Source organism: Eurosta solidaginis, chromosome 5, assembly GCF_040869045.1.
Source record: "Eurosta solidaginis isolate ZX-2024a chromosome 5, ASM4086904v1, whole genome shotgun sequence".
In the NCBI taxonomy this organism is placed as follows: Eukaryota; Metazoa; Arthropoda; class Insecta; order Diptera; family Tephritidae; genus Eurosta; species Eurosta solidaginis.
Genome location: NC_090323.1, coordinates 134177641 through 134200614, shown reverse-complemented (window position 1 = coordinate 134200614; position 22974 = coordinate 134177641). Strand labels below are relative to the sequence as shown.

Here is a 22974-nt window from a genome sequence, read left to right as displayed (position 1 = left end):
TCAAAAATTCATCAGCAATTATTGCCTCCGTTACGAAAATAAATTGCCAGCTGGTTTAGCAGGGTTACACTGTCATACCGTCATTTTATGCAGAGTAAAAAGTGTAACGCCAGCAGGCAGCAATTTTCACAAAAGAACGAAATATCCCTTAACTGTTTTTCGAATAAAATATATTTAGAACCCTTGTACAAAAAGCGTAACACTTTTTCCAAAAAAGAAAACCATATAATTTTTTACTAGTAGTCTTCACTACCACTGTATGTTTTCACTATCACCATGTGTTAAATCTTATTACCGCTAAAACGAGAAAAATGAACCTAATTTATATGGGTATATACTATAAATATTTAAGTAATATGCTAGAATATTTCCCAATAATAGTCCGAATATTATTTAATGGTCTTCATAGCCCAAATTTTTAGTAATAGTGCATTTTAGGGTCCCCCCATAAATTCACAAAACAAAAATTCATAAACATATTTTTTCAAAAAAACATTAGTAACCATTTTTTCAGAAATACTAAATTCAGATGTCAAAACTCAGGAATCAAAATTCAGAAATGAAATTTATGAAATCAAAATTCAATATATAATCAGACGGTAAAAAAATTTAAAAATTAAAATATTAAATGTTTTTTGATGTCTTATTACTTTCTGATTGTCGACTTCTGAAATTTTTTTCAGCCGTTTGATATTCCCGAAACATTGGTTCATGGTTGTTTTTTTTAGCTTTACCAAAAACGTTTGGAAACATATCCAATAATTAGAGCTGCAAACAAATTATAAAAATTGTGCAATTTTCGCGATGAAATTGAAATATTTATTAGTTCTTGCATTTGTTCCGAGGAAATGGTAATTGTAGCATTCGGATTGATATTCGAAATGGAATTTTATGTGGATAACGAAGAAAAGCAATATAAGTAATTCCGAAATACAAAACTTATTGAGTTATTTCGAGTTAACATGTATTGGATTGCCACTTCCTGGAACACGGCAACGCCAAAGGAAGGCGTTATATTCAATCGAATTATGGAATATGCATAATATTACCAAATTGCGTGAAGCCCGAACAAATAATTCCATCGAAGGTTGGCACAGCGCCATTCGAAGTTCGTTTGGGACACAACCTAACATTTTCAATTTCATAAATAATATAAAAAACGAACAGGCAATAATGGAACCAAAACTGTAACAGTTTTAAGCTGGAGGCGAGCCATTTCGAAAACTCAAGAAAAAATATAAATGTTTCGACCAGCGTTTGTTAATATTGTAAATTCAGAAGTCGAAATTTATTAGTTACATGCTCGCCATTGCATAAAATTAAAAAATCTTGATTGTATTACTTTTTCTTTTAATATAACACCTTCCAAATAAATTAACTTTCTGAGTGTTGAGAAAAATGTTTTTTCTGCCGTCTAATGACTTTCTGAATTTTGACTTCTTAATTTTTCCTTCGGAATTTTGTCTTTCTGAAAATTTTTTTTCTGACAAAATGTTTTTCTGGATTTATAGGGGGCATCGCATTTAAGTTATAGTGCTGAAATGCCCAACCCTGAAAATCATGTATACACATTAGGGGGTCCTTAGCCGTTTTTTATCGGGACCAAAATTTATATGTCATATATTTAAAATAGGTATTACCGTCTTAAGGGGTGAGATTGGAAAAATTGTTCATTTGGTCTATAAGGACCACCCTTGTATACAGCAGCGAACAGAAAAATAGCAGTGGCAATTTTTATAAAATTTCATAAATGAAGTTCATCTTTTTTTAATTTTTGATATTTTAAGAAAAAACTTCTATGTATTTAGTAACTGAAGCTATGCTAACAAGTCTCAAAAACGTTTTGGAAAAATTCGAGAAAAATTTTAAGGAAATTTCGAGCTTTACATTTGGGGCTTTCTGAATTTTTTTTTAGGTATGCAGTTTTCTATTTTTAGCCCAATCAATTTAAGATTATCAGCGTACAAGTACATTGGTCTCTCAAAATTTGCATTGATTTTTGAAGATTATTTTTTCCGAACATTGTTTTAGATTTTCCTACACACAAAGCGTGGCACATTTTTTATATGAAAGAAAATCTGAAACATCCTTCGGAAAAAAATTCTCAAAATCTTGTGTTCGGGCCTTCAAGCTAACGATATATATTTCACATGTAGATTTGCAGTTACTCAACATTAGCGTAACATGTTATTAATCAAATATTTATGCATACTTAAATATCCTGTGGAGCGTAGTTATGTTATGTTGTGTTAGCACTGAGCATTTCTCCCTAAAAATAAAAAATAAAATGTTTCTATTTAATATAAGGCCTAACTAAGACCGTTATCACTAGTTTAGAGCGCAGTTGATCAATAGTTAATAAAACTTTTAGAGAGCTAAGTTTTCTGTAAATTAGTTGTTTGCTTAATCCAAACTGATGTGATGAAGATAAGTACATCGTTTCTATTGGAAATGGCTAAGTTATCGAATGGATACATTGTTATCGGGGAAAGGCACGCAACGGCAACAACAACAGGGAGTTGGTCCTTTGTGGACCCAAAACTTTACAACCAGACCTTGAGAAACCCACCATTTACGTAGAAATTAGCAATTGAAACGTGAGCTCAAAGAATGTTGTTTTAGAAAATGTTAATCGTATGTAGCCAGAGCATGATGGCTACAAACTTTTGAAATATTACTTTCGTTGGAGTTAAAAAAAATGCCTCTTTATCAAAAAAAAAATTATTATGTAATCCGTCCGGTAATTTTTGTTTAATGTTATTTTTCTTCAGATGTTTAAGAATTAATGAGCTTTTGAAGATATTTTCATTCTAAACTAGCGAATACGTTCTTTGTTTTAATGCACACATGCAAGATTATACCCCCATATGTAAAAAAAATATTAATTTAAAAAAATTAACAGTCTTATTGATTTGTTCAATTTGTTATTGTTCTGCTAGAAAATCATTCACCAGTACACCACAACAAAGTTCACCAGACTCCACCAGCCAGTTCGTTTGTAAATCGCCCGCTTATTCTGAAAATTTGGTTAAAAAGCGTGGTTAAAAATTCTCACACTGGCTGAATAACCGTAAATTGCAAATAAGTGTCCCAAAAACTTATCCACACACATGAACTGGATGGGGAAAGTCAGTGAAAAAATTGTCCAGATACAGTGAAGAACATTGTCCAAGACATCAAAAAATAAGTAGCTTTTAATTTTAATATTAAGAGGGGCTTCATCGCGAACGTCAAAGAAAAAGTCGAGGAATTTTTGTTCCCTGTTACGGCGTTTCTACAGCCACTGCAGCTGCGTAACGAAACTTTTTAGTTATTGTGGTATCATCGATAGTACCTTAACTTATTATGTGGTATCTTAAGGCGAGAAAGTTAGAAAGTCCCTAGATATCTTCGTAAAATCAATTATCTATCTATCCATATATATAAAATTCAAATTATGTATGTATGTAGGTATAGGTCGAGTTGCGTCCTAAACGGATGGACGTTGTGATCGGTCCAAATTTACACAACCCACTAGAAACCTTCCAAAGATGGTCATAGGCTAAACATAACTTCAATATAAAAAAGGGGGTGGCTCCTACCATACAAATGGAATGTTTGATACAGAATAACTCTGGAAGTATTCATGCAAGAAAATTGAAATCCAGTAAAGAGTTAAATTGGATCAATCCCTAACACCACTAAGAAAATAAGGGGTGAGTAAGAAGGGGCGTGGCACCTCCCACACAAATGGAATAATGAAAATTGGTAAGGAGCTATATGGCGTTAAGTCCTAACAGCACCAGTAACCGGTGGGGTGCGATAAAGCCATGCGAGATAACGCCATATGGCTCTATCTCCCATCCAATTGCGAGGTAAAGCCATATGGCATTATCACGCTTCGTATTGAGAGATAATGCCATATTTTTTTTTTGTCAATTGTGAGTTAAAGCCATATGGCCTTATCTCTCATATGAGAAGTTGAAACAAGCGAGGCCCAAGGCCGCCTATGCAGAAAGGTGTTCTACGCAGAATTACTGTACATGGCGCAGCCGGTGTTGGATTGGCTAACATAACAATAAACATAAGAGTTATAAGGTAATATCAACTCTTCACGAATGCACCGAAAATATTCCGTAAAAGGGAAAATCATATGAGAGATAAAGCCATACGAGATAACGCCATATGCCCTTATCGCTCTTTGAAATTGGAAATAAAGCCATACAGAAATTTTGGCGCGAATATGGCTTTATCTCTCTTTGAATTGAGTGATAAGGCCATATGGCGTTATCTCGCATGGCTTTATCGCACCCCACCCCAGTAACCTATGGAATTGAAAAAAACAAGACACATGGAACTTTCAGAGCTATGGCTGCCTTAAAAACTTACGTATTTCAACACGTAAAGTTTGATTACAGAGTTGGGTTTGGCTGTTATTCCTTTAGTATTCTTTTATGTTATCTGTAGGGTTGGTATTTTTGAATACGCCTGGAGGAACCGGAAAAAATACATTTCTGTTTAATTTGATATTAATTGATGTAAGAGCAAAAATAGAAATCACTATGGCAGTTGCTTTCTCATATACCGCGGATACCCTTTGTGTGGTGGACGTACAACTCCGCATTTAACCGACCACTGTCTGCAAACATCTGATAATGTGCAACATAAGCAAACGGTCAGGCCAAAGTGAGGGTGTGCGATGTGTGCACTATGACTCATAAACAGTCGCTGCAAGTTTTAGACCAAACCCCTAAGAATTTAAGGTGTAATGACCATCCCAAAGGTGGTGCTTTCCTGTTACTTGCTGGAGCAGCCGCATTTGAAGTAAATGCGTTCTTTTTCGCTATAGACGGCTTTACGTACAAAAATTTACTCTCTTTAGAAATCTGAGGGCAATTTGGCGGAAACACTTTAGCAGCAGCTTTACTAAACAACTTCTTGAAATTAATTATGGCAAAATTCCTATTTCTTTACTAACACATTTGATTTCTTTTCCTGCAAGTTTTTGAGAAATTATGACATCATCTGAAGCTTTGATAGCTAATGTTTCTTCCAAATATTGAATCTATCTTTACAAACTATAAATGGCTTTGAGAAAAGGCATTTTAGGCACCATAAAATGGGGATGTTAATATCACTTGAACCAAGACAACATATCACTCTATTAACACAGTTGTGGAAGAGTCCCAAGCTGTGCATATCCGATTGAGTTTATTTGCTCTTTTGAGCCATCAGAAATATGCTTCGTTATTTCGATTCTCCACGCTTATGTAGTGGGACAAGGCTTTTCATCACAAAACTTTTACGAATGTCATTGAAGCAATTCATTTTATCGAAAAATTTCGAAAACAAAAAAGTTTAAAACCAAGAATTTTCCATTGATACCGATAGATTTGTCTTTTCAATTAAATGCCTCAAATTTCCTATCCCTATCAATGAAGCTCAAGGACGATCATTAGCTGCGAATCAAGGGATTGATGAGCGCAATACAAACCTTTATAGCTTTAGGGTTTCTGCAACTCAATTGCCAACCTCACCTACACGAGGGGAATCCTGTTACAAATATGAATATATCAAACAACAACATTCATTAGCTGTATCAGAAGTCAATCTTACCAACTCATGTTTTACCCATGGTCAGTTACGCGTAGCCTGCATATTTGTATAGTAACGTGGGGTAAAACCCACTGGCATAAGCTAGTATTTTATATAATAGTTTCATTCTTGGATAAAACATTAACATAATTGTCTAAAAAGAACAAATCACGGAAAATATAGAGAGTCGACGGAGACCATTTATAATGAATTATCCCTATGGAAATTATGGACGAAATATATTGAATAGATCACTTTATCTACTCGTTATCGAAGTGGTCGACCATTCAAGGCCACTGAACGCGTTAATAGGAATATTGTCACAATAGGTCTTCCGAATACATTTAAAACTGTTCCAGAAACTTCCGCGAAATCAAAGGATAGTATAAACATGAAAACTATAATATTGTAACGAATATTAGCAGCACTAGGGGATACTATCATCTCTAAGCCGATGCTAAGCAGTGACTTGTATGCACATCAATAATTCAATCATTATGTCTACACATATGTACGTACACGCAGCGGAGAAACAACACACAAACACATGCAGATATCTTATCTGAGATGCTCCCAAAAGCATAGATGTTAAGTAATGATTAGATAATGCTAATGATTGCTAATTAACCTTCATTTACGAAATTCTCGAATTCATTAAATAATTAGAATTAGTTCTACTAATTCCCATTAGATAATTGAAATTTTTATTCCAATGGTAAATCTAATTGCAATTAGTTGCCATTAACAAAAAAATTGGTGTACCTTTACAATTAGAAATCTAAATGACCTGCTAATGCAATTAGATATTCAATTAGCTCGAATTAGAATCAATTATTTTGATAAAAATAAATTTTTTTCAAAGAATTATTGAAGTGAACGAATAATGATGTAAATAAATATAAATAATTGATTCTAATTCGAGCTAATTGAATATCTAATTGCATTAGCAGAAATCAATTAGATTTCTAATTGAAAAAGTAAGCCAATTTTATTGCTAATGGCACCTAATTGCAATTAGATTTACCATTAGAATAAAAATTTCAATTATCTAATGGGAATTAGTTGAACTATTTCTAATTGTTTAATGAATTAGATAATATAAACCAATTACATCAATTGCTAATTCTAATTGGAATTTAACATGTATGCCCAAAAGTATGCAATTATAATTGTGGAAGTGCCGCTCACAAATACACGCGCATATGAGAAGCCATACACGTGCATCTGTAGTTATAAGTTTATAGCAGTAACTAAGTAAATTCTGGAAGCGCCTAGAAGATGCACAGAGTATAAAAGGCAGTAACAGTAGAGGCGCGACAATCAGTTTGATTTAAGCAAGCTATTAGTTGCGAAGATAAGTGTTATTGTGAAGTACTTTAATAAAGGTCATTTTGAATTATGGAATAGTGGAGTTATTTATTCAACAGTTTAGTAATTCGAACGTTAGTAGAAGGTTGCAAACAAGAGGAATCGCAGTAAATTCGTTACAATTGGTGTCAGAAGAGGAATTGTTGAATAAATTCCGAAGACTTCGAATACAACTTGGACATGGCAAAGTTAAGTGAATTAAGGATACAGCAACTTAAAAAGGAGTTGGAAGCCCGTGGATTGAATACAACCGGCAATAAGATCAAACTTCAAGCACGGCTACGAGACGCTATGGAGTCGCAAGGAATTAATGTGGACGATGATGTCTTTCATCCTGACGAGACAACAACAAAAATTGAAGAGAAGAACGGAAGTCCGAGTCCAGTCACAAGCGGCGAGAATAATGCGATATTGGCTTTGTTATTACAGATATCGGCAAAAATGGGAACCCAGGAAACACGCATAACAGAAATGTCATCACAAATATCCACAAATATGGCATCCCAACTGGAATCCAAAGAGACACGAATAACATCAAAGATGGAAACACAACTGAAAGAACAAGAGGCACACATAACTGTACAACTCGAAGCGCAAGAGGCGCGTATATCATCAAAACTCGAAGCGCGTATGGATGAGAAAATAACGCAGTTTGAGCAAAAAATCGAAGCCGAGGTGGATGATTTGAGAGGTCGTATACAGGAGTTGCAATTAAATCGTCCAGCTGTTTCATCAAGCAATCCAAAGGTAAAAACACCATCCTTTGACGGTTCTGTTCCTTTCCAGGTCTTTAAGCTACAGTTTGAGAAGACCGCAGCAGTGAACAACTGGAATGCTGAAGATAAAGTGGCAGCCTTATCCGTAGCATCGACGGGGCCAGAAGCCCAAATCCTACAAACGATTCCTGAAGGAGAGCGGAACAACTATGAAGCATTGATGGCCGCTGTCGAGAGACTTTATGGAAGCGAGCATAGAAAACAGATATACCAAATTGAGTTGCAAAACCGTCACCAAAGAGCGAATGAGACTTTGCAGGAGTTTGTTTCAAAATTGAAAGATTGACTCATCTTGCAAATGCGGACGCACCCGTGGAATATATCGAAAGGGTAAAAATCCAGATCCTTATTAATGGAATACGGGATATCGAAACGAAGCGAGCAACATACGCAAACCCAAAACCTACATTCGCAGAAACGGTATCACATGCTCTGATTCAGGAAACAGCGCCGCTTCTGTGTAAGCCAGTTTTCAAAGCACGCCGTGTGGAAGTAGAAAGGCCAGAGTGGGTAGACGCAATTTTAGAAGCTTTAAAAGGAACGCAACAGAGGAATAATGGTGCAATCAAATGTTTCAAGTGCGGTAACCCAGGTCACATTGCTCGTCATTGCAGCACCGGCCCTGGTAGTTCCAACTTGGGTGGCCGTAAACGCAAAGCTGGAGGAGATGAGCAAAAGCGTGCCAGATGTAAAGATCGTGAGCTAGCTCCAGCTGTTGAATGTCCTGTGATATCTATCTCGCAAATTGGAAGAAAATCGAGCAGTCTTGCCGTCAAAAGAAAGCTGGATGGCAAGGAGCGTGTACTGACTGTAGATACGGACGCATCTCACTCCTTAATCCGATCTGATTTGGTCAATAGGAGAGTAAAGCCATTACCTGGAGCAAGGTTGCGTACGGTCACAGGCGAGTTTAACCAAGTCCAGGGAGAAGTAATATGTGAAGTCTTAATTGGGAAGGTCATGGTTCTACACAAATTCATTGTGGCGGAGATTGTTGATGAAGTCATATTGGGAGTGGACTTCTTGGTTGACCGTGACATCAAGATCGATATGCAGAGAAGGGTGATGCGTTATGAGAACCAGGATGTGCCACTTAAATTCAGTTTGGAAAAAGGGTTCAGCAGTAAGCGAGTGCTGGTGGAGAAGACTCGACAAACACCACGGAAGTCAACGGTAAAGGTTGATGGATCGAATGGGCCAAATAAAGCGAAATCAAAAGTACCTGCGAGAGAAACACTGGCATTGACAAAACCAAAGGGACGCACGAAAACGAAGGAAAGAATTTCCCAGAAGGAATGCGAGGGTAGTTTCAAACCAGGGCGCACCACTGCTGTGAAACGTGGGAACGATGCTGATTATGCGAAGCCAATCCGTCAAGCGCAAGCTCTGCGAAGTAGTTCATTGGCCAAACAACAGAGTGCGGGGGAACGTTCCAGGATAATGAGTAGTAAGATGAAACGCAGGTACGATGAGTACAATAATTCGGAAGGTTTCGTGGAGGGAGATTTGGTACTGCTATACAACCCTCACCTGCGGAAAGGTGTTCCATCCAAATTTCGGTGCAGTTGGGAAGGCCCGCACAAAGTTGTGAAGAAGATCAGTGACACCATCTACCGCATACAAACCATTGGGAAACGACGAAGTAGAAGAGTGGTATATTTGGAGATGCTAGCGGCGTTTAGATCGAGAGATTTGTCTGATCTGGACGACCAGACTTAGGTGGAGGGCAGTGTAACGAATATTAGCAGCTCTAAGGGATACTATCATCTCCAAGCCGATTCTAAGCAGTATGCACATCAATAATTCAATCATTATGTCTACACATATGTACGTACACGCAGCGGAGAAGCAACGCACAAACACATGCAGATATCTTGTGTGAGATGCTCCCAAAAGTATGTAATTATAATTGCAGAAGTGCCGCTCACAAATACACGCGCATATGAGAAGCTATACACGTGCATCTGTAGTTATAATTTTATAGCAGTAACTAAGTAAATTCTGGAAGCGCCTAGAAGATGCAACGAGGAAATCACAGAGTATAAAAGGCAGCAACAGTAGAGGCGCGACAATCAGTTTGATTTAAGCAAGCTATTAGTTGCGAAGACAAATGTTATTGTGAAGTATAAAGGTCATTTTGCATTATTGAATAGTGGAGTTATTTATTCAAACAGTTTAGTGATTCGAACGTTAGTAGAAGGTTGCAAATAAGAGGAATTGCAGTAAATTCGTTACAATATTGTTGGTTCGCCGTCACTTGAGGTAAAATAATTAGATAGTCCCTGGCTAGAATAAAACCAGCTTCTTACTACAAAAATCCTTCCGCCTCACAAAGCTGGTTCTGCGAAAAAAGAAACTGGCCTCGGAGCGACTGGGGACGAGTCATATTATCTGATTGGCGCAAAATAAATATATTCAATTAAGTTTTGTAATGCATGGTTAGCCCTAAAATACAAAAATATGGATTCATAGCTGCGTTCAGATTACCGTGCTCGATTAGCCCCACAATTCTTGGTGAGATACCGTCTTGAATGCTGTGAATGTAGGCGGCGGAGTTAGCTTAACTCCCCATTAACAAAATCTAAGCAACTCTCACGGTTTTTAATGCATACCACACCATTATATACGGACAATCCTTCACTGTTGCCTTAACGCAGTTTTGAATCAATCTTCTGGATATTTGGGACTTACTATACATCGCGAACTTTAACTGAATAAAATTTATTATGCACTCATAAGAGAATAGGAATCATAGCCAATCTTTCCCTGTCCAATTTATGATTTCGTAATACCAGTTAGCGCGCGGGTTCGCTTTCTTGTGGTGGCAAGCGTGTTTTTTTTTTATAGCCATGGGCCAACAAATTATTTTTCCTCAAGAGACGATGTACCGTTGCGATTTTAATTTTCATTTTTATACTTTCCTTAAACTCAATGGCAATTTCTGCAGCAGTTTTAAATGTGTTCAGAAGAAATATCTTGATGATATCCTTATCATCGCGTTCAGTGGCCTTTCGTGGTCATCCGCTTTCAAAATGACGCGATAAAATCTCCGATTCTATATATTTCGTCCAGAATCTGCTAAAGGATGATTTATTTGCAATGTTCTTCGCCTACGCTGTTCATATTTCGGGTTATTTGCGGTTTGTAGACATTTATGTAAATTTCTTTCTTAAGGATAACACTATTACTTTGATTAAATATCGATTCTTTTACGAAAACTGCTAGGCGCTTACTAACTTTTTTGTCTCAACATATCACCAAATGAACTGAGGTATTATCAATATTGACCACAAGATCTAAAAACGTTCTTAGCGGAGCTGTATTGGCCGTAGAAGTACTGACAGAGGGAAACAATTTTCGTCGACTTTTTTTGACCGTAAGTGTATTTTAAATTAAATTGTTTTTTGTTTACAGAAGGGTGCTGTTATGAAACGCAATATATCGTACGTTTAACTGTGACCAGATGTAATTTAAAACTAAATATATTTTTTTTAATATAATCTTAAAGTAGTATGATGTGACGGATCGTTCCAGCCACTCATTACTTTCCACATAACGGGATCTCCCTATGCTGATAAATTTTCACTAAAAAGCTTAACATTGTGGAAACACACCCGCAGGGCTTGCCGAAACCACAACCGAGGGACGACGAGGTTGGAATTTTTTTTTTATGTTTGTTGTCGCTTCACTTGAACCTGAAACTATGGGCATGGTAGGCCAGCACATAGTTTGGGGTAGTGCATTAATCCACCAGCCTTCACTCACAGTTTAGTGGTATTAAATATCAGCCTCACCCAGCTTTAGTGGTAGTGAGACTGTTTTTAGCTGGTAGTGAAAATATTTTCAGCTTCAGATTAGTGCAAAAAAACTCATTTCAGTGGAGCACAGACAACTTCCAATCAATTTCTTTTTCATATCGAAAATAAAACGAAATTACCCAGTGGGAAACATTAATCGTTACATTTTCCATGAAAGGAATGTTGCTCGGAAACTACTGCAATTGCAGATTAAACCAAAGGCAAGTTTCTAACTTCATGAAGTAATGTTTGGCACTCACGTTTCTTATAAAAACCTAAACATAGCACGGCTTTGGAGAGCCGGTTATAAGAGTCGTACATTTTGTGCGTGCACCCGATCGAACTTGCTAATGATACGCTCTACTTTGATGCTCATACGTATGATATATGTATGTAGTTTCTAATTTGACAAATAAACTGGGAGCAAAATAAATCCTTGCAGAAAAAAGTTGTTAAAAAATGCAAATATCGATGGTCGCATTGTCGTGCTTTACCTACTGGTTTGCTATGCATTTGAACTAAATACGTGTTTAGCCATTACCCATACAAGTCCACAGTAAATTTGATTTTGGGAAAATGCGATATACTAATATTTATGTTGATTTCTTTCTGCCACACCAAAACTATAAGAAATTATTTTCAAATTTCGTTCATTTCCTGACGGGAACAATTAAAATGAATTTGGACTTGCTACAGTTAAGAATAGAACGTCTACGATGGACTGTTGAGTATACAAATGTCTAGTCATAGTGCGCCTCGTATGTATTCTAGTGTTAAATGTGCAAATTAATCTAAATTAAAAGTACTTGTATATGTACATATGTACTAGGTTGTACAATTACTCGACTTGTTCTCCAAACCCGATTTTTGAGTTATTCAAAAAATATCATTTCCAAAAAAAAGTTCTTTCAATTTTTAAATCACGAAATTTTTTATTATTGTCAGCAAGGTACATATGTCACCGAAACTACAACAGTTATTTCAATCGAAGGAACATTAGCACCGAAACCTTTTAAATATGTTAATAAATTTGTAAATTTATATCAAATAAAAATTGTCTCCTATTAACGTCGAAAGCTTGAGATTTTTCCAAAGTCAGTATTTGTGTTCAAAACAATGGTGAACATTTTTAAATTCTCCAAAGGTCTTGTGTGAAATATTTTTTTCATATGTTCATCCATTTCTGAGTAACAGCAGATAAAGCGCGAAGTGACACATCGCGAAAAAACAAAAAGTTTTTGTTGTAGAAAAATTCGGTATATTACAGTACCAATACCATGGCGTACGAGCCCGATTGCCGCGAGAACGATTTATTTGACCCCTCAAACTTCGGGTCTGTGGATTTTAGTCGGTTTTTACAGCAAGCATGCCTTGCCGCGGAAATATTCTAAGCCCTCTAACCCACTTGAGCTTGATGACTTGATGAACAAACACTTTTTATAAAGACCCTCACTAACCACTCCAAATTCAATTTTTTATAGAATTTTCTCAATTTTTAACTTCCACGCCATGGTATAGAGGTAGTATTCTAGGTCCAAGTCCTGGAAAAATAAGTTTTCCAAAAAAGGTAGTGGTTGGACAAATTATCTACAAACTATCACAAATTTTGCTTGGACCTCAAGTTGGCTAACAATTTCAATTTTATGGTTAACACTTAGGTATTACAATCATCGTTTCAACGGAATTTGATAAAATAGTATTTCAAAAATATGGAAAAACCCCCGAGTTGACAAAGCCGAGTTAGTTATCCTGGTTTATACATATGTATGTATGTGAACATAAGCATGAAAATTATTGTTATGTGCATGCAATACTTATGTATCTAATTACAATAATTTATCGATGCGACATGTGTGAATGACAATATTTTATTTTCGTGACCTAAATTAGGCTCTTTATAGAAAATAAACGATAATGGCGAAAAATGAAAATTTAAGCGTTTAGTTAACTCCAACTTAAGATGCACATACAGATGTAAGGATAAAATTAGTTATTGCACAGCTTTTATAGCTCATGACACTTGCCATAAAAATGTTTCTATGAAAAAGTACGCGTGAAAAAATCAATATTAGCAACTTTTAATTTTTGAACTTGTGTGTGTGTGTGTGTGTGTGTGTATTACGTTCCCCTGAACTAATTTAAAAAAATTTCCGAAAAATTTAATAAAAACAAAGCTAAATTTTCATATGCAATTTGTGTGGAAAATGGAATTAAATCCGCCTTCATTATGAATTTTCTATAAATTCTTAAGGGAGACAAAGACAAAAATATCGCCTGAAAATTAAACACCTTAATATATATGTGTTTTTGATTTAAATATCTCTAAATAGTGCTACTTATTTATCTTTGGAGGCTTTTTTTTCATAAAACACTAATTGGTGTAAGTAAAAAATTCTATAACAAATTAAATTAAACTAAATTTGTAGTGAATGAATATATGTAGACATGTTGGTTTTTCTTATTAACAAAATTTAGAATTGTGGTTTTTGAATTGTATGCCTTTTAACTCTTTTACGAGGTACGAATATTTTTGGCGAGACGTACTAAAACATTTGATACGAAACAATGCAAAATTAAGTACATTACAGTTTCGTAACGGACTCAGGCTATTAGAAGAATGGAAGGGGGTTTGCTTACGTAATACTAGGTGAACATTTCAATAATATAAGCAGAAAAAAATACGCGTAATTAAGTTGGAAATTGTGCAATTCAGCTGCAAACGCAAATGTGATGGCATAAGCTGCAGCAGAATCATTACATTCATCCACAAGCCATATGCGATATGCATATGTGTGTGTACATTGCTATTTATTTGCATATTGTGTATTTATGCACTTGCCACGTTTTCATTGCAAGCAATTTGCTCAGCACCATTGCATTCGTTGCTTAACAGATGGCTTATTTTATGCTCAATCGTCACACATGACTGACGTAAATGCTTAATAGGCAAGCGTGCGATATTTATGTATGATTTATGCATTTCAATGTAGATAAGAGTATGACACGTTTAAACGGTTAAGTAAGTAATAAGTAAGTAGTAGTGAACACCGGAGGCATGCTAAATAGAGCGCTGCTAAAAATCCAATGTAACTAGGCTCTGTTGATGCGCGCCTGTAAATATACAACACAATTTGGATCGAAAAACATGCTTTATGGATTGCATTCCAAAAGCAATAGATATTTCGCATTGCATTCTCCAAAAAATTATATACGGCTTTGCATTTGCTACGTCATGGCAAATACGCAACCTCAAAAACCGTAGTTTATTTTTGCTGATGCGTTGCAAACATGTGATATAAGTTATATATGTATATGACCGATCTCTACGATTTTTTTAGACAACATTTTTTGTAATATATGTAAGCATTGTTTGAAATTCGAAGCTTTATCTGTTAAAATGGGGCAGAAATTACGAAAAGTACCAAAAAGTCCCTTATACTCCCTATGTTGCATATTCTTCAATATGAATTTACAAATGTATGTGACCTAAATTAGGCTCTTTATAGAAAATAAACGTTAATGGCGAAAAATGAAAATTTAAACGTTTAGTTAACTCCAACTTAAGATGCACATACAGATGTAAGGGTAAAATTAGTTATTGCACAGCTTTTATAGCTCATGACACTTGCCATAAAAATGTTTCTATGAAAAATTACGCGTGAAAAAATTAATATTAGCAACTTTTAATTTTTTGAACTTGTGTGTGTGTGTGTGTATTACGTTATCCTCAACTAATTTTAAAAAAATGTCCGAAAAATTTAATCAAAACAAAAGTTAAATTTTCAAATGCAATTTGTATGGAAAATGGAATTAAATCCGCCTTCATTATGAATTTTCTATAAATTCTTAAGGACAAACACAAAAATATCGCCTGAAAATTAAGTATTCATCATTAAATGCAATCACATTTCTAAAACCACAATTCTTTCTATAATTTTTTTTTTTAATATATTTTTTACAACTAGATTTGTTGAAAAAAAAAATTTTTTTTACAGAAATTATAACAACATATTCTTCAATATGAATTTACAAATGTATGCCTTGAAATAGCTATTACTGTAAATAAAATGCAAATAGCTTAAGACATAATATATGCTAAACTTAACACGAGCTAACTAAAAAATAATAAATAATAACGGGGAAATGCTAATAGGCGCTTTTAGTGTTTATATAATAAATAGATATAACAGCAACTATTTACAGAAATATTTATGAATACGTTCATTTTATTAAACAAAACTATGCATCCACTCAATTACCAACAACAATATAAAACAACCAATCAACATTTTTTCTAGTGAAATACTTGTCTTAGAATAAGCTTAATATGTAAGACCAGTTCAATAAATGTGACTCGGCCTATAAGGTGGCTTATGACTCAAAAAAGAAATTGCAAGAAACAGCTGTTAAAGATAAACAATGCATTTCTTCAGTTTCTTAGTAGTTTTCTTTTTTTTTTTGGGTCATAAGCCACCTTTTCATAGGCCGGGTCACATATTGATAACACTTAGTAAGTTATGCTCAGGACAATAATAAAATTTACGATGGTTTACATAGTTAATTTTGGGAAAATGAACTTTTTACGTTTGGAGATCACATGCAAACTTATAATTATACAAACAAATCATTTTTTTATAAATCTACATTGGGCGATCCTTATTAATCAAATAAACGCAATACCTAGGTCAAAAATATCACAAATAAATTGTACCCTTTAATTGTCTGCAATCGGGACCAAAATGTATATGTGATATTTGTGACCAAGCTATTACCATCTGAAGGGGTGAGCGAGACTGAAAAAAAATTGTATTTGATTTATAATGACCACCCTAATCTACATGTAAATGCATAAAGAGAAGGCAACTTAGGACGAGTTATAATGAATGCAAGAATGATTGATGAGCATACATTACTGTACATATGGCGAACAAATGATTGGTTATGATATTGAGTTTGAATGTCGATTGGTTGTTGAATACTACGTATTACTTTTTATTTTGGCTAGGTTATTCGCAAAGCGCAGCATCTTTTAAAGTCTAATATGTGTTATGACTTAATATTTATACCTCTGTGTCATCCTCATCCGTATTTTGATGACGTCCATTCGTCGAATTGCGATTGTGCTGCTTACGTGGATCGAATGCATCCACTACTATTTGTTCGGTGCCCTTGATTTCCGCTCGACAAAATGGACAGCCCTACAAAGTAAACAAACAAACATATATAAATAAATATCTATTTTTTTTGGTCATTTAAACCAACTTTTGCTTCGCTTATCTTTTTTTTAAACGGTTTTATTTAGCTTGACTTGACGGCCGTTGTGAAAGAATTTTGTAATTGAAATTTAATTAACTTCCCGATAAGCTACAAGCTTGAAACTTGGAATATAGCTCAGAACCCGATGACAATGCAATAATAAGAAAAAAATTGCCACTAGGTGGCGCAAGGATCGAGATATTCGCAAAAATCGTATTTGTGGTCCGATTTGGCTCATATTTGGAACACATAATACATACAAGAATAGAAATCGACCTATGAAAAAAATCGCCGCTAGGTGGCGCAAGGATCGAGATATTCACAAAAATCGTATTTGTGGTCCGATTTGGTCCATATTTGGAACACATAATACATACATGAATAGAAAGCGACCTTTGATGCCCGATTTGGCTCATATTTGGAACAAATATTGCATACAGTCCGGTAGAAGTGACATCAAAATATTTTGGAGTTGGAGGAGGGACAAGCATACGTGGCACAGAGTCGAGTAAAGTCTTTTGAAGGATTATGTATTGAGGACTTAGGTTGTAACAAATTGTCAGGAAAGAGTCCTTGTAATAATGAGTCACTAAATGAACTAAATAGAATGAGAAATAATAGGCAATTAAATAACGACTAAAAACTTGAAAATAAAATAATTTAAAAAAAAAAATTTTAGTTAAACGGTTTTATTGAAAACAATACTTAAATGAAGTAATAATAATACGAAAAGCTACAAAATAATTAGGTAGGTCCTAGGTACTAGTCATCACACTGCTTATCAATCTAGGGCGTTGATCAGACAATTAAATAAAAGCGTTTGACGCGTCATATTTCTATTGATAGTCATAAGTAAAACCAAATGAACCTTAATCAGGTTATGCTACGCCTCACATTTTTAGAAATTTCAGGCGCGCAACGCTTTTATTTAATTGTCTAATCAACGCCCTAGATTGATAAGGAGTGTGATGACTAGTACCTAGGACCTACCTAATTATTTTCTAGCTTTTCGTATTATTATTACTTCATGTAAGTATTGTTTTCAATAAAACCGTTCAACTTAAAAATTTTTTTAAATTATTTTATTTAAGTATTCATACGCGTAGGGTACTTACATACATCCCACTCAGCATTTAGGTGATTCAATTTTGAATTTCTTTACATATCAGTACAATTTGTTACTCTTTCTGACTAAATAATGAGTTATCATACAAGTGAACAAAAGAAATAATCAAATATGAATACTTTTGATGATGAAAAGCTGAAAAGCATTTTTCGATTACTTTTTGGAATCATTTTTGAAATCCTTTGATGATTAGATTTTAATATTTCATAAAAATCAACAAAAAGAATAATGAAATATGAATACTTTTGATGATCAAAAATTTAATATTGTTTTTCAATCACATTTTGGATTCATATTTGAATCAAATGTGTTTACTTTAGGTGATCAAATTATAATAAACGCTTCACGTTAGAAATGCTACACATAGTTGACACCCCTAATAATAAACGTATGAATTTTAAGGCAGACACTGAACACTGTGCCTACGCCTACCGCAACCTAATAATAAAGCACAAAAGCCACTCTTGAGCTCTCCCAACAACAACACTACACTGCTGTGATCAATTTTTCTGCATGCTTTTTTTTCGCCGCTTAATGTATTATTGTTTTTATAAAATTTTTGTTTACAATTACGGGACTTCATTTATTTATGCACACTCTTTGTTTGAATCGTCGCTATTTCTTAATTTATTTTGTTTTCGCATTTCAGTCTGTAAAGCATTGCTTATAACGTAAGTTGTGCTGATGATTTATGTTAAATATATTTATATTTTTTATATGTTGTTTATATGCTGTTTAAATGTGAAAATGACTTATGTCAAAAATGTTAATATTTGATAAATTTATTAGTGTTTTTGTATTGTTTCTTGCAGTCCTGATGATGACCTTAGACTAAGGTCGCAATATCGAATAAATTAAATAATTAAACACAAAATCAAGTGTTTTATTTATAAAAATAGGCCTTAAGCTCAAAGGAAAAATAAAACTGATATGAAGGGCTTAGAACCAAAAGGATCTAAGTAACATCGACGTTGAATTGAGATAAAAGGTTAAAGTAAATTACTTATTGTAAATTCTGGGTAAATGCGTTTGAAATGATTCCTGTCTAAATGAATGCAGGTTAGTCAACTAATTCAAAGGATGTTTACTGCAGATGGAAAATAACTGTAAATGTCCAAAAATTAATGCAAAAATTTCCAAAAATTATTGCAATAACATTTCGAACGTTGATTGCTCGGCCAAAAGAACATGTAGAATTTTTTCGAGTATGCAGTCTTGTAGCCCGTTTAATTTTAGTATAATAAAGTGCTAAACTTAAGTTCGTAGGAAGTCTCGCTGATTTTTGGCAATTTTTTTTTTCTTACGAGGATAAGGACTTTTTTCCATATAAAAAAAAAATTACGTTAAAAAATTCCTATGGGGTATAACTCAAGAAAAAAATTGCCAAAAATTAGGGAAATTTTTTACAAAACTAAGATTAACTTACTTACTGCCTTAAAAACTGCTTACTCAAAGGAGTTCTAAAAATCTTGAGAAAAAAGTTGAAAATATACGACGTACAGATGCAGTTCAGCAAAAATTTCGCTATTTTTAACCCTAAAGACTAATTAATACAAGAAATCTTTAAATTTTTCTTTAATTACGATACTTAAATAGATATTAGAGCAAATCCGGAAAGGAACATAAAAAAGGATAATTAAAATGGTTTTATAGGCCGACCCTTTTTACAGGACACCAAAACTTTTTTGTGGCGATTTTCAGCAACAAAATCGTGTAATTTTGCAAAACTTTAATCACTATCATAATATTTTGTTTATAAACCATTCTATCTTGTCAAAAAAAGTAGTTCTTGTTGAAATTGCATTTTTCATGGTGGACGATTTGGGCTGTGAACCACCGTGTGTCTAATTATCGTAATCAGATAAAAGAGTGCCGTGGGCTTCATCAAGTTCTGCATTTTCATCTTCCTTCTTAGCTTGACTTTTTTTTGTGAATTTTTGATGTTTGTCTCATGGGGAATATTCATATAAAAATCGTGGTGGACAGGTGGAATGTACGGAAGAAGCTGGGTCAAGTTTTCCCATTTTTTTGGGTCAATCAATATGCTGTTTAGATAATCGAATGAAACAAAATCAGTTTGTTTCATTTCATACACAGTGAATTTTTTTTGATGTTTTTTTTTTTATAACTGTTGTCCAGTCTTCTGGAACAAAAACAGATAATAAGGAGTTCTTAGCTTTTTCAATGCGGGCGAAAGAGCGGTCACAATCCATGTATGAGTGCCCAATTTCAAAAAAAATTTGATCTATTTTTTCTAATTTAGTAGATTGGACAAGACACATAAACAATTCAGCAATATTTTTGTTTTTGTTCTGGCGTCCGCATTGATCACTAAAACAAATCAAACGGGTGGCGGTATCAGGAAGACCTTTCACATACTAAAACAAGAAAGGATACAAATAGCGACTTGTCTTTATAATGTTTTGCAAATAAAATTGTAAGTTAGAAAACCGAGAAGCAAACATTTTCATTAAATAACTAAATATTTTTAGCTTTGTGTGATTAATATAACACAAGTACTTACGGGAAATGATGTTATTTAGTTCACTCATTTCCAATCACTTTAACTTGAGCAAAAATGTCGTAAGCACACAAAATATGTAAATTTGATACCACGAATTAGATGAAAATTTGTTTAATAACAGCTGACTTTCTAAACGTCACTTTCATCTTATTTTATTTTGTCACTGCTATACGATGATGTATTTTCATGTAAGCCTGCTTTTACATTAGTCAAGTATTGAACCCAAGTCTGCGGCACAGACGAGAGGGGAGAGGCTTCTTCACCTCTTTCAAATCAGCGAGACTTCCTACGAACTTAAGTTTAGCACTTTGTTATACTAAAATTAAACGGGCTACAAAACTGCATACCTGAAAAATTCTGCATGTTCTTTTGGCCGAGCAATCAACGCTCCAAATTTTATTGCAACAATTTTTGGAGCCAAAAGGGTCTAAGTGCGCTTGGATGCAGAAAAAAAATTGCCAAAAATCAGCGAGACTTCCTACGAACTTAAGTTTAGCACTTTATTATACTAAAATTAAACGGGCTACAAAACTGCATACCTGAAAAATTCTGCATGTTCTTTTGGCCGAGCAATCAACGCTCGAAATTTTATTGCAACAATTTTTGGAGCCAAAAGGGTCTAAGTGCGCTTGGATGCAGAAAAAAAATTGCCAAAAATCAGCGAGACTTCCTACGAACTTAAGTTTAGCACTTTATTATACTAAAATTAAACGGGCTACAAAACTGCATACTCGAAAAAATTCTGCATGTTATTTTGGCCGAGCAATCAACGTTCGAAATTTTATTGCAACAATTTTTGGAGCCAAAAGGGTCTAAGTGCGCTTGGATCCAGAAAAAAAATTGCCAAAAATCAGCGCGACTTCCGACGAACTTAAGTTTAGCACTTTATCATACTAAAATTAAACGGGCTACAAGACTGCGTACTCGAAAAAATTCTACATGTTCTTTTGGCCGAGCAATTAAACTTTATTGCTTGGAGGAGCGCACTTAGATCCTTTTGGCTCCAATCATTAATGCAATAAAATTTATTACGTTTTTGGCCTGGCAAATATATGGCACTAAAATGTCCAAAATGGCTTTGATCGCATTGTCAACAAATAGACACTATATTAAATACACAAATATGGGTATAACTCAATTTTTAAAAAAATTTCACTTAGATCCTTTTGGTTCTGAGCCCTTCATATATATTTTTACCGGCCAATAAGTAACTCAATTAGGTGATCAAAAATTTTCAATCAGCTTTCTGAATCTTTTCCGACTATCTTTGCTGACTGAACAATAAATGCATTTTATACTTGTTAAAATTTTACTTTTCATTGAAAATCTTATTTTTTCACGTGCACACATTTTTTAAATCATGAAGTTAGAAAAAAATACATATATAAAATGTTTTTTATTTATATAAAAGATATTGTAAATGCTGCTCGTAATCGAAGATGTCCCCAATCATTTCTTCGCCTTCGGCTTCCAAGAAAATACATAATGGTTGGACAATACAAAGTTTGTGAGCTATTTGAACCCCAGGTAAGTGAAACTCTCTTGATATATCTGAATACGGCTTCAACATCCCGTACCTTATCGTTTTTTAAGATATTGACGATCATAACTGATGTTGGATGTTGTAGTCGCAGGTGTATACCAGTCAAGTATATTTGCGAATTACCTTTGGTTCAAATAGCTCACATCCCCATGCCTTCCCCTGATGAAATATGATTATCGTGTAGTATCTTATTTTGTATGAGATATGAAGAATACACCATTATAATCGTATTCAAAAATCTCAACCAAAACGATTGAGATATGTTCACGAATATGATCAGAAAATGACCGTGAAAAGCAGTCAAATATTACTCTAAAACAATTAAAGTTCAGTTTTACAATGATATCAAATATGAATAAAAAGTGTTTCGAAACATGAATCAAAAATGGTTATTCATTTTTATGGTACATTTTTCTCCCGACGATACATTAATTTTCGAATAGAAAATACCTTTAAATTTGAACGTTTTTAATCATCTTGGGGTATCATATTTGAATATTTTATGATCAAAAATTTCAAAAAATATTCAAATATTATACCCCCAGATGATTAAAAACGTTCAAATTTAAAAGTACTTTTTATTCGAAAATCAATGTATAGTCGGGAGAAAAATGTACCCAAAATGTGATTATCCTTGATAACCATTTATGATTCATATTTTTAAAAACTTTTTATTCATATTTTTATTACACTTCATATTATTGGAAGATTGTACTTTACTTCTTTTGGAATAACATTTGATTACTTTTCACAGTAATTTTTTGATCACATTTAAGAACATTTTTCAATCATATTAAATGATGCTGTGGAATCATTTGTGAATACGATTGTGATTCATTCTTCCATCATAGTTAATACATAACTAAATACTATATAAAGATCATATTTCATCAGGGGGTGAAAGCATCCGGAAGTTCGGAAGTAAGCTTCTTGAACCGCAGGTAATAATTAACTTGACCGATGTACACACACGACTACAACATTCAACATCATCTATGATCATCATCTTA

The 22974-nt window shown here is 34.1% G+C and overlaps 1 protein-coding gene across 1 annotated transcript in view; it reads right to left on the bottom strand.

Annotated features, from left to right (window-relative positions):
• The window catches only part of Cbl (E3 ubiquitin-protein ligase CBL), a 123488-nt gene that overhangs the window by 53260 nt on the left and 47254 nt on the right, over nucleotides 1–22974 (bottom strand). The window contains exon 6 of the mRNA XM_067787806.1: nucleotides 16582–16713. Within this exon, the coding sequence (XP_067643907.1) occupies nucleotides 16582–16713 (132 nt within the window). The remainder of the gene's footprint in view (nucleotides 1–16581; nucleotides 16714–22974) is intronic.